At 42.0% G+C, this 13,289-nt stretch overlaps 1 protein-coding gene and 2 long non-coding RNA genes across 3 annotated transcripts; 2 read left to right on the top strand and 1 right to left on the bottom strand.

Annotated features, from left to right (window-relative positions):
* Positions 1–1,965: 1,965 nt before the first annotated feature.
* Positions 1,966–9,374, top strand: LOC309696232 (cytohesin-3-like; the record flags this gene model as incomplete). Its single annotated transcript, XM_082517384.1, has 6 exons — positions 1,966–1,987; positions 2,164–2,229; positions 4,094–4,178; positions 5,124–5,157; positions 5,307–5,461; positions 7,250–9,374. The coding sequence occupies 6 exons, from the start codon at positions 1,966–1,968 to the stop codon at positions 7,320–7,322; spliced, it is 435 nt and encodes a 144-aa protein (XP_082373510.1). The 3' UTR covers positions 7,323–9,374.
* Positions 9,375–9,540: 166 nt separating this feature from the next.
* On the bottom strand, positions 9,541–10,492 carry LOC309695312. The gene is made up of 3 exons (XR_014273118.1): positions 10,245–10,492; positions 9,690–9,993; positions 9,541–9,595 (listed from the first exon to the last, which is right to left on the bottom strand). It is a non-coding gene; the product is annotated as an uncharacterized lncRNA (long non-coding RNA).
* Positions 10,493–10,603: 111 nt separating this feature from the next.
* On the top strand, positions 10,604–13,220 carry LOC309695311. Its single transcript, XR_014273117.1, has 3 exons — positions 10,604–10,682; positions 12,542–12,661; positions 12,737–13,220. It is a non-coding gene; the product is annotated as an uncharacterized lncRNA (long non-coding RNA).
* Positions 13,221–13,289: the final 69 nt, after the last annotated feature.

Genomic DNA, 13,289 nt, shown 5'->3' with positions numbered 1-13,289 from the left:
ACAAGAAAGAATTCCAGTTATGTAAAGAAGAATTATTTTAATCATGTCGGTATTTACTGATGGATCTAAAAATGGAGGGAGTAGTCATGAGGGAGTGTGTGTATATACTAGTTAATCTGCTGTTCTGTGGGATTCCTTGCCGATGATGGTGTGGAAGGCAGCCTTAAGCTAAAGTTTATAAAGGTAATGAGGAAACTGTTGAAAAGTTTATGGTAAGTTGTTGGTAAGAAAGACAGCGAAGGATTTGTGGCAAAAGATATGGACACTTGAATCAAGAGGCGATACTGCTACAGCACACAGAAATCGACCAGAGTCATGACTTCAAATGGAAAATACAGAAAGGAAAAGGAAGACCTGAGAACACTGCATTAAATCAAGCCTTTATTTAACTGCTAAATATAAATAACAGAGGATCTTCGTTCCTGACACAAGAGGAGGATGGACATTGCAATGGATTTTGGGAATGCTGCAAGGACGTCTTCATAAAGACAAAGGAGTGGAAGCTTAATTCAAGAGTGAAAGGGACACTCTTGAATTAAGTGACACCTGTGGTAGTGACACCTGCTCTGATATGTAGTTTGGATACAGTGGCACCGACAAAAAGACAGGCAGCTGAGATGTCAATGTTGTCACTGGAAGCAGTGGCAGTCCTAGCCTATTTGGCGCCCTGGGCGAACACTCCCTCTGCCTCCCCTCCCCACACACACACACACACACACAGATAAAACATATTAAGGATTGTACATTAACATAAAGCTGTTGTACACACACACACACATATATATGAAGTGAGAGAGAGAGTATGCATGGTACGCAAACGGCTACCAAACAGCCATCATAATTCGTCATACAATGAGAACAGGACAAATCAACAATTGACACTGACTAATTAATATTAAAATCTGTAACATAATGTATTGTTTGGAGTTTAGTCCGTTACGGTTACTATTTTTACCATTTCTTCTTGGAGCAACTGTAATGCACATAATTTCCTTAGGGATTAATAAAGTATTCTGATTCTGATTGTTTCAGGATGTCCTGCCATTATCCAATCACACATCTGCTTACCTGTATCTTTTGCTCGTTTCTCCTCCTCTTCTTTTCTCTTTTTTCTAAACTGAGGACCTGATGGCTTTGAACTTTTCTTGTCCATCTTCCATTGGTTTTAATTTTGCACTGCAGTATGAACACCCATCCCTCAACCCAAGGATCACCACAACATGATCTAACACACCGACACCTTAGTTCACAGATTCACTTTGTCTAAGGTGTATTTCTGGGATTTCACACAACCCAGGATTCAAATCATGACTACATAACGGGCTTGGATTTACATCATTATGAATGAAATGCGCTCTATTTGGAAGCAGCCGGCCCCCCTCCCCTTTCGACGGGGTGAGACTTTAAATCATCAAACTGTAAATTTTAAATTGTTATTGATCCCTTTATCCCGAGTCCTAAAGTGTACATTTATTTTCTTACTCTTCTTATATATGTTGTTTGTTTACTTGCACTGCTGTAACTGGAGCTTCGTCGTCTCGTCTCTATATACTGGACTGTAGCGGAGATGACAATAAAGTTTACTTTGACTTCAGCAGCAAGCAGGCGCACCGAGGGCTCTCGCGCTCACTTTTCGTGTATAGAATTTCGAAAAAACATTGGTGCAAATTATAAGTCTGTATTATAATGTCTGGTGTTTTCGTGTTTGTTGGTTTGTGTTTATTTTGTTTTATTTTGCGAGTTGGTTATTAGATGCTGCTCCAGCCGGTCAGAGAATCCCCCGCCGCCCCGCCCTCTTCTCTCTGCGCCGCAAGCAGCAGGTGCACCTCACAAACGAAGGGCGCCCTTACTCCCAGCAAATGGGCGATAGAAAACCGATCGGTGCCTATGCCATTCCCAATATGCGCTGGCTGACGTCGGGGCAGCATGAGTACGAGCAATTTTTTTTTTTAACCGATGCCCGTGATGCCGTCCCGGGCAACCGCCCGTATCTAAAACCGCTACTAAACGTAGCTATCGAACTGTGCTAGCATTTTGTGCGGCTAGCTAGCTTGCCTACTTGCTAGCTAGCACGCTGGCTGACACGGCGCAGAGAAGCGTAGTTACGGACCAGCAAGCTGACGGGTAGTTTCCTGGCTGTGCGGTGACATTTATTTTATTTAGACGACGGGAACGATCTGACGCACACCTTCTTCAACCCCGACAGGGAAGGCTGGCTCTTAAAGCTCGGTATGTATGGGGCGCCTCAGAGGTGTAAAATTAACCTTCACCATGGTGGTTCATGTTAGTTGCAAACGTGTGCTGTATTTTTGTTAATAGATTAACATAAATTTGTGATAGACATCACATAGTGAGGTGCCACAAAAAACTACAAAAATGGTGCCTATGACCAACGAATGACGTTTGCCTGTTACCGCTGTCGCATGCGAGCATGCAAGAATAAATGTTAAGCACCTAGGGTAGACTGACTCGATTAAATATTTCACCAGATTCACTCCAGAATAATTAAAACCTTGGAGAAGCAAAATAATAGCAAATGTAGAGGGCTGGGGTTGATCGTGCTGAAGGTGGAAGCATGATGGTGCGAGACAGATTTGCGGGCAGCATGAGCTTCAAACACAGGGGAGACTTGGTTGTCAGGCAAGTGAGATCACAAGGAAACAAAGAGCTAGGCAAAACTAAGTTGGCCTTGGCAAAAGGTTTCAAAGGAAATTTGTGGTGCACCTGCAGCATGTCTGTTTTTGTCTTTATCCATCAGCTTGTGACCTCTCCTCTTTGTTTTGTCTACTATTCTCTTCTCATTTTATAGTAATCTCTGCATTTTCTCTCTTCATCTTCCTGCCATGGTGTTTTTTATCTCTCTTTTTTTTCCTCCCATGTTTTGGTTCCTCCCTCCCTCTCTCTGACCTCTGTTTCACTCTTCGTTCTGCTATTCCATTTTGCTCTGTGATGGCTGCGCCCTCTTTAAATCTCTGTATTAGGAGGAAGGTAACACTTTGTCTTCATTCCTCCGCTCAATTCATCACCGAGCGCCCTCGTTCTGACACTGGCTGCCATTATCTCCTTAGCACAACAGGCCCTTGAACATGCTGACCTGCTCATATAATTGTGTTGTTGTATCATAGCTGTAAATGGGAAAATAAGTGTATAAGCAATGTGATGTGATGGATTATCTTATTCGAAGTTAAGTCAGAGGTCAATGATCTGGCTCATTCTGCGTGGGGATTGGCTGTATTATTCCTCTTGTGGCTACTGAGAAGGCACAAAGGACACAGCTAAGCTCGTTCTTACGAGAGCCCTTTTCCATACCAAAAAAAGCTGTATAAGCTGGCCCAATATCAGCTGTAGCATTAGCTTCAAAACCTGCACACAACCATTGGAATCCTTTCTGCAACTTCACTGAAAGGAAGCATAAAATTATATAACAGCCATGAAAATATCAGCAAGTCACCCAAAAGGTTAGGCCAAATTACTCGTCAATAGAACGTCAATTGTTTGTAGATGCCAGGAATCATCGTGATTCATACCGATTAGCTGAACGGGTCATCTCATGCTCTCTACCTCTTCCCTGCACGGGAAGGACAATTTGTGAACTGATGACAGCTGTCTGCTGCTTTCAGAGGAAACTTGAAGTGTTCAAAGAAGACCTGCAAGGAGACTATGCACACTTCCCAACAGTGAAGGAACAGGTTCAGGGACAGAGAGATGTGTCCTCTTTTGTTGACTTTGTTGATAAGCTGATTGAAAACTTCAGCAAACGTTTTGATAGCTTCAGCTTTGGACAGCAGCTCACAATGTTCATAAAGAACCCATTTGCCATCACTGATGTCAGAGGGTTCTCAAAGGAAGTCACACAGCACTTCAAGTGGGCAAATGCTGGGCCTCTTCAAATGCAACTGATTGATCTCCAAGCAGATGTGGCCCTGAAAGAGCAGGGGATTGAGGGATAAGGGTCTGATTCGGTCTTATAATGCTGGGAAATGTTGATTAGAACCAGATGTGGAATGTGGAACAAAGCAGGTTAGCTTCCACATACACGAACAGATTCACCTTTTCAGTTTACCGTCATACGCTGTTTGTTTCTCCCTCGCAGGTGGCCGAGTGAAGACGTGGAAGAGGAGGTGGTTTATTCTGACTGACAACTGCCTCTATTACTTTGAATACACAACAGTAAGTAGGCAATTTGGTGTGTGCACGTGTGTGTGTGTCAGGACAGAATTTGACCATTTCATGGTGCACAATGGTGAAGGTGTGCTTTTCTTCTATTTGATCTCAAAAAGCTCCTAAAACAGTCAGTGATCCCCGTTGACCTCCCTCGGCTTTTATTACTGCTAATCATTTATTTAAGCTCAGTTTTTAAAACCTTAGGATGTAACTACAGCCCACACATATTTTTGAGGTCTTGTTATTTGAAACTGTAAAACTCCACGCTAGAAAACAAAAAATACTAAATGTCTTCAATATTACCAGTGATGATAAAAGTGTGAAGGTTGTTTGCAATTACGTTTTTTACAAATTCTTGTTTTTTTTTTTTTTTAATGAATCATATTCTGTCCCACCAACAAACAAGACAGCCAGCATAGCCTGTATATGAAAGATGGATAATTAAAAAAAAATAAAAATCACATTTTGGTTTTTGTCATTTTTGGGAGGATCTGGCTCAGAAACACTCATCCAGAAGCATCTTGTCAATCACATCTCATCATGCCCTGCTTTATCATCTATTTTACCATGATGGTTCCATAATTTATAGAATAACATCATATTATATCAATCATACCTGAAACATGCAACTGAGACCATAAACTCACCGGAACGGTGTTTATTGAATTCATAAATCAGGTTAGCAAATAGTTAGTTTCTGTCCAGACTACTTTTTAAAAATTGGAGGCTACATCCATCTTTTATATACAGTCTGTGACTGGGTCATGGCAGCCATGCTAGCTGCTACAGCATAAGGATAAAGGTGTCACAGGTGATGTGACAATGATCCAGGCGGATCTTTTGTCACTGTGACTTCATTTGCACATAGATATGATTATTGTCTTCATTTTATGTGGTGGTAAAATGATGTGCATGCAAATGAATAAGTGATACTGAGGACTGTTTTTCTGTCTCTTCAGGATAAAGAGCCTCGTGGATGAGCCGAGAAAACCTGTAAGAAACACCTCCTGTCCCTGCGAATAAATCCTCCTCTCATTTAAATTTAAATACCTTTGCACTGCCAAAAAAATCCAAAACACACAAACAATGTGTTCTCGGATTCTTTCATCATGTAAATCAACAGTTTCATGATTTTTCTTTAGAACTGCTTTGAGCTCTACAACCCCAACCATAAAGGTCAGGTAATCAAGGCCTGCAAAACGGAGGCGGATGGACGCGTCGTCGAGGGAAACCACGTAGTGTACAGGATATCTGCCCCCACCCCGGAGGAGAAAGAAGAGTGGATCAAATCCATCAAGTAAGAGACGCTGCGTTAGTGTGGATCCATTTACACTGAGAGGGCACTTAGCCAACGCCTGCCTGCTCCCATGTGGGACTTTCTCATGTCTGACCTTGACTGTGAGAAGCCCAAACGCGCACACACATACACGGAGCTGCGAGCTTAATCATAACTATGCTTGAGGCTTGAGTACACACACACACGCAGGCTGGTGACTAACTGACTCATTTTCTCACACTTCCATGCAGATAACACTCGGAGGTGATGTCTGCTCTGCTGGATAAGCACACTTGCCTTTGATTAGCGCGCAACAAGAAAGGGGGGGGGGGAACACACACACACCTGCTCAGACTCGGCGCACTGCTGTACACTTAAAAACATAATGACAGTTTTAATGCATTCCCATCCAAACACTTGTTAAACACAGAGAGGAGTGGAGGTGCTGCTGCAAATTGGACCCACTGGGTAACTTTCGAGCATGCTGGTTATGATCGGCTCTGTTTCAGTGCGATCAATATCAGGCGAAAAATTGTACTGCTGAATCTTCCCCGTGCCCTGATGAGATTTAAAAGCCCTTGGTGTGGAGAGATGTTTGATGAAAGTGGGGAAGGTTTAAGGGTGAGTTACTGGAATCTTATTTTGGTGAGCATGGCCTGGGGTATGGTTAAATAGACTGAAAACTGCTAATTTTCTTGGTTTAGAAAATTTCACATGGGGGGGGGGGACTGCTGGCTTGTCGTGGCTGCACATCATGAAGTCTCCTCCTGTCACTTTGGCAGTGGAATGATTACACATTAGACTCAGTGGGGCAGAGCTGTGCTGCCGCAACCACACTCCGGGGCGGCAGACTGTCCTGTGGTCAGCAGATTTCACACAAGCACGCGACTATACACAGACACACACACACACACACACACTGTCCGGCCCTGATTCAACCTGCAAGGCTGGAAACTGCTGTTGTAGAAACTGTTCTGCACTTGCACACGTCAGCCGTCATGGTGGTGGGAAAGCGGCTAATTACTCAGCGTTATTCCCATCAGCGATCTGTGACTCCGCTATAGAAGTCCAAGTTAAATACGCCGTGGTTGACGAGCAGCTGCGTTAATGGAAAAACTTGAAGTTGTAATTTTTACAATTTTATGGCAGCTCCGTATCACATGTGCGAGGTGAAAGATGCTCATTGTGACAAACCCACATGATTCGCACTTTCACCCACAGTACCACTTTGCTTCGTGACGTGTTGGAGCTTTTTTTAGCTTGTGTTGACTTTACAGCCCGCAGCTCATTTTGGTTCAGTCTCTCACCTTCACAGCACAGCAGTGCTTAATGCACGCAAAGTTAGCAACTACCTCACTGAAATATTGGAGAAGAAAAAATGCACATCAACTTAAAAGCTCATGAGCTTGCAGCATGTCTGCTCCATCCTAAAATTCTGTTACTCAATATTTGACTTCCACTGAACTAAGATACACAATTATCAGTCGCACAGATTTCTAGCTCAGCGAGTGTGTGTGAAGAACAGCGTTCAGTGTAAGTGCCAGATTTTGGTGCTGATGAACTTGTAGATGGGTGATTTATTTCAACTATACAGACAAAACAGGATGGATAGGATAGAGATATCCAGTTCAAGGTGATGGGAGGGGGTGTAGCCTTCCCCAGCTGTCATGGGGTGAGAGGCAGGGTACATCCCGGAAAAACCATCAGCCTGTCGCAGGGCTGACACAGACAGACTAGATAGAAGCAGTTTTGCTGATATTAAAAATAGGTGTTGTCGTTGTTAAATCTGTTCCTTCCTGTCCTCCACAGAGCAAGCATCATCAGGGATCCTTTCTACGACATGCTGGCCACCAGGAAGAGGAGGATAGCCAACAAGAAATGATGATGACTCCCCCTCACTTACGTCAAGTGTCAGCAGCATTTCTGTCATCAGAGGAATCCTTGTGTGTATGTGTGTGTGTTTAAGAGTCTCAAAGGCGTCCGATTCATACGTTCTCCGTCAGCCCTGCGGGACATGCAGTAAAACATATGGGACTGACGTGGATCATCCCTACTTCTGCCTGAAGATTTGTCTGCACCTCAGTTCTTGGCTGTTGGGAATTAAAGATTCAAATTCAGTCTGCTACAGGCAAAAAATATAATTAAAAAAAGAAGGTAAATTCTCACCACACTAGACGACGATGGAGAACAGCATGAGGACTTCATGTAACTGGAGATGGCCAAAGCTGTAATCATTAGTCTTTTCGTCATGCCCTAATGTGAGACTACCCCCTGCTGGACACATAAGGTGCTGCAACACATTGGGAGGATTTGAAAGCTGAATGTTCAGCTCCCAGCCACTCAGACCAACTTGTCTGGTCTCAGCGTTTTATTACCTTCACCTCCTTCGACAACTGCCAACAATATTTTGTAGATAATTCGCAACTACAGAAAGCCTCAAGCTCATCAGTCAGCTGGTCTGATTAATGTAGCCTTTAAGTGACTGTACCTGTATATGCAAACATACTCAACATGGGCTCGTACACGTCCATTTACGATATTTCCTTTTTAAAGGCAAACCAAGTCGTGTGTAACAAAGCCTGCCAGCAGTAACGCATCATATTAACTCACATAGTGAAGATCCACCTCTGCGATCGTTTCTTTTGTATTTATTTTCTCATCTTTTCACAAAAAAGCAGCCCTCCCCCCCGACTCACATTATGCATGTATAGTATATAATTTACATACTGTTTTGTTTTTTCTGTATTGTGTTCACGTAGTGTGGAAATCATAATGGCTGTAGCCTTTACCTGTTCATTTTTTTTTCTTCTCATTTTTAGTTTGACAGCTAACAAGTTTACAATAGTGGAAGAGGGTCATTGTGCAGCTTCCCCTCACACTGTTATTACTGAGGTTTAGATAGTATATGTAATATGAAAGAGAATTAGGACAAACCCTTTCAAAGTAAGATACTGGAATTTGCTGGAATACGTGTGAATGCTCTAACTGGAATCTTGAGGACCGTTTTCCCCAGACAGATCAAACCGCCCCACAAAGCCAAAACTTTCCTCACGGGCGCAGCTTTCAACTCTAAGCACGGTTTGGCGTTTGTGCAGGAAAATTCATTTGTGCCCTAGTTTAGCTCATCTAGTTTATTTTGAGATTGCTGTTTAGTCCTTTGTTCCTTAGTTGTTTATGTCATCTTCCCCTGTACTAAGTCTCCCTGGTTCATGCGTCACGTCTGCGTGGTTATGTTTAGTTCATGTCATGTCTAATCTCCATGTTTCCTGTTTTACTTTGAAAGTCTGTATTCAATGTCAGGGTATTTAGTTTCACTTCTCCTGTCGTTAGGTTCATGTGTGTCAGCTGTGCTCCCATGTGTGGCCAGTTCCCCTGATCATCCCTCATGTATATTTAGTCTCTGTGTTTCATACAGTCTGTGTCGCGTCGTCTGTGTTCCCACCCTCCATGTTTTCACAGCCAGTCTTTGTATTCATAGTTATGGTTTTCTGTGTCTTCATAGTTTATCATAGCATCAGTTTCCCAGTTTGGTTATAGTTTAGTTTTGTCTTGTCACTGCGCTTCTGCCTTGTTTGCACTCCGTATCATCAGCCACAATAAAGGCTCGCTTTTCGTTCGAACTGAGTTTTGTGTCCTCGCCTGTGTCTGCACCTGAGTCCTCCACACACTCTCCACACGGTCTGCCACAGCGGACCGTGACACATTCCCTTTGTTTCGTTCCTCTTCGAAGCAGGTGGATTTCTGTGATTGATGTTAACACGTTTTTTTCCAAGTCCTGAGTTCCACTGAGCAGCAGTTGAGATGTTTAAGCTCCAGGCTTTGTGTTCATACAAGTATATATTAATATTCTTCATCATAAATGTTCAACAGGTTTCTTTTTAGCCGATAGCTAGGAGAAATTACAGCAAATAAGCCCATTTGAGAAAACAAAAGAAAGAAAAAGAAAGGGGGATAGTTTAAATTTTAAAACACTTTATTCCTAATGAAGAAGCACCACGTCAATAAAGTTGATGTCATTCCTCTGCTGTTGTTAAAATTCGGTTGATGGATCTGAAATGACAAAGATGAGGTCTTAGTGAAGAGAAAGTATTAGTAGCTATTAGAGTCATTGTTTCAGGTCACTGGGAAATCCACTGCCGCTGATTTGGCTGTAACCTACAAAACAGGGTTTGATGGTTTAAAATTGGACTAGCTCATCAGCACCATTTAATTCAGCATTCCTGTGATTTTGGAGACTAAATATAAATACCTGGTTGTCCATTGAGATGGCCGTAACTTGAACAGTTTGCCGGTGTGGTATGATTGGAAGGTAGTAGATGGCCACCGCTGCCGTCAGCGTAGTCTGTGCAGCGACGTTTTTCCGGTGGAAAGCCATTGTCATGTTCAAAGTCTCTGTCAGAGTGGTGTCGCTTGCGGCTCTCCCTTTCCTCGCTGCTTCTGTTTCTGTGGCTCAAAGCACTGGGCTGTGCAGTTCGGGATCGCTGTCCCGATGGCTCTTCTTTTTCTTTTTCTTCTTCATTTCCGCAGCTCTGTCTGAATCTCCGTCAGAACTTCTACGGGATGACAGAGAACCAATCACATTGTTTAACAAAACCAAGATCTCAAGCTTTACGGCCAGCCTAAGACAGAAAAAGTGACCCATTATCAATAAAATGATGAAAATTCTTTCCGTTTTTAAGAAAATATTAATACTGATAGTGAGCTTTAACCCCATATTATTTTCAAAAAAAATCTAGCTTAAAACAAACAAATACATTTCCTTCTGTTTTCATTAAAGGATGGAGAGAAAGATGGCAATACGCACCCACTCTCATGGTGTCTGTCTTTATCCTTTGATTTCTTCTTTTTCTACTCTTTTTGTGTTTTTTAGTGTGGCGGGCCTCAGAGCTGTCGTCCCTGCACTGTAAAAAAATCAAACTTGCAATTGCTGAGCTTACAGTCATTTCTTTCACAATTCAACAATAAAAGCTGAGTTGCCCCATAAACTCAAATACATTAAGGGTTTCAACTAATCATTTAACGTTTTGGAGCAAAAGTTGGTCTCAGCTGAAATTTATTGCTGGCAAAATGAATGAATTCAAGTTTTACATGAGTTGAAGCTGTTGGCGCCTTTCTGTGCATCTCATATTTTTGGATACTACGGGGTCTACTTGCACTTTTGCAAGGACTGAAAGCCACCTTGCCGTCTGCTTTAACGCGAACACGAGGCTTTTTACACCAGGAGCTGGATGCGGCTAAGGTCGTTCTTCTCAACTTTCTTAAGGCAAGTAATGTTTCTTTTATTGTGTATTTATATGTGTTTACTACATCATTTAAGATTCCCCCTAGACTGTTTTACTCAATCGTGCTGCTTGAATGCCCTCGTGAGCAACTTGAATGTTTTCCATCATAAAATAGTGCTTTAAAGTTTTCGTATAAAAATCGCCATGTCACAAAACAATGAAAATCCGACAAGCATCCCTACCAAACAGGCGCGCTCATGTCTGACAAGCCTCCGCGACACCCCCTACGTGTATTTCATTAAGTGCGGCTTGTGGCCGACATACCACCGAACGAAAAACCCCCACAAAATAGGCTAGCTCGCTCATGGCTGACGACCAACGGCGGCGAACCCCCCGCCCGCCGCTTTTTATTAAAAAAAAAATAATTTCGGGGCGCACGCTGCCATGTCGTTTAATTTGTTAAAAGCATATTTAGCCAATAAAATGTGGTTTAGTTTCTGTGTAAACGTGTGGTGGAGTCCTCGCAGCCAGCGAGCTCCACCAAACACACAAACAGGAGGGAGAGGAAGATCGGAGAAGCAGCTACAGAGCACAAGCAGCAGAGCAGTAAATATGGGGGTATTTTAAATACGAAGGCAGACTAGAGTCTGCAAGAGTCATATCAAACAGACTTTAACTCTCTGGGGGCACGTCAAAATCACATGACCAATTTAAGACGATGCAGCAACTCGGTCTCTATTTCAACTTGGGTCGAAAGTGCGGACTTCAAACTATACACCAGTTTTTGAATTGTGTCGATAGGCCACGTAAAACCAGAGTTATGATTAAAAAATACACGCGATGTGTTTTTTAACAAAACAGTGGTGTTTACAGCGAGAAGAACGGAAAAAACTGCGTTTTCTACGACCGCGCTAGCAAACACTCTACTTACGAGTAAAAAAAAAAAAGCGAAACAAAAAACACCCCTTCCCTATTGGTGTTAGAGTTTACCATGTCAGCCAATCAAAAATGATATGGCAACATGTGGCACTTGGTTGTTTAGGAAGAAGGGGCCGTTTTAGGAGTGACACCCGCGACGGAAAGCGGGCGAACAAAAGAAAGAGAGCGCGAGTTTTCATATGTGAGACATTAGTGACGTTTAGCATGTTTGGAGGCTGTAGTTAGTGTGTTGTGTAGTTATTGTTTTGTATTGTGTGTCAGTTATACTGCTCAATGTCACATTTGCTTCAAAAAAAGCCATCAAAAGCAGATTCCATTGTAAACGCTGTTCCCACATGGAAAACAGGACTGATACACCTGTTGCCAGACCTGCAGGGTTTAGGCCTTTGGTGTTCTCCTGTCTTATACTGAACACAAACTATTTTATTTTTTATTTTATTTTATTTTTGGACTGGCACAAATAATTTGTGTGCCTTCTTATTTGATGCAGAACACCTGATTGTTTTGTAAATAGATTTAAATGGTTATATAAAAAACGCCTGAGGCCTTGGCTGCATTTTTAGGTAAATAGTACCATATAACTTTGTTTGCAAAACTTGTGCATGAAGTTCCCAAATTGATATAAAATTAGTTTTCAAAAAGTGTGTCCTCCTGAATGGGGATTATAAGCTAACAAGCAGCGTTGTGTGTTTGGCAGATGGCAGGTCATGACGGAGAGTTCAACTCTCATTCCACTTTTTGTTATAAATGCATTCAAAAAATGTTGTCATAAGTGTGCTACATTGGTTGTGCATCAAAATTACTTTAAAAACACTGACAAAACCATGAGCAATTATCTGGAATAACTAATTTTAACATCTTATTTTATAAGGCTGTATTTTTAGCAACAACACTTAATGTGTTTTAAAAACAAAATGGTAGGTTTATAAATGAGTCTGAGTCTTATTTGATTTCCTTGTTTTAGGTCTCAAACATAGTCCAGCATCAACGAACCATCAGTTTGGAAGGGTTACTGATATTTGTTCGCGACGACGAGACCAAACTCTTCTTAACATGTCTGGTGAGTATGCAAATCTACTCAATCTTCAGTTTTAGTTTACAGAGACTTATATGTACTGTTGTTAATTTTGCATAGGATACAGATCCAGTTGAGAGGGCAACCTGAGGTGTTACGGTGGGCATCCTCACTGTTCTGGAGGACTACGTGGGACCCAACTCGCAGTCCACAGGGGTCAACACTGCCATTGTTTTGGAAGAGAACATTATTCTTGATGATCTGCCAGACCTTCCCACTGCCTTTGCCTACCTGGCCTACTTTATGGACTCAACATGGAGTTTCCCAAAGAACTCAAGTACACATTTGTTTGCTGTATGGAAACCAGATAGAAGAGTTCACATCCTGCCATCTGATGTTTTGAATCTGTTTGTTAGTGACTATCAATCAAGATAGGTTTGATATTCTGTCTGACAATACCACACCTTTAAAATTGTAACATTTATTACAAAAATTTGACCTTTTTTTTTTTCTTTTTTCTTTTTTTTTTTTCTTTGGGAAAAGGACTTTATTTGTGGCTGAATGTTGTCAGTATGTTAAAAATGGCTCATCTCAAAACATTGTCAGTGGTGCAGTTGTGTTTGAATACAATAAAGTTATTTGAAAATCAACATTGTGTAAACATTCATTAATA

The sequence above is a fragment of the Aulonocara stuartgranti genome (genome assembly GCF_965226115.1).
Source record: "Aulonocara stuartgranti genome assembly, chromosome: 19".
Classification (NCBI taxonomy): domain Eukaryota; kingdom Metazoa; phylum Chordata; class Actinopteri; order Cichliformes; family Cichlidae; genus Aulonocara; species Aulonocara stuartgranti.
Note: the sequence above shows the minus strand (reverse complement) of the source record. Positions and strands in the feature narration are given on the sequence as shown.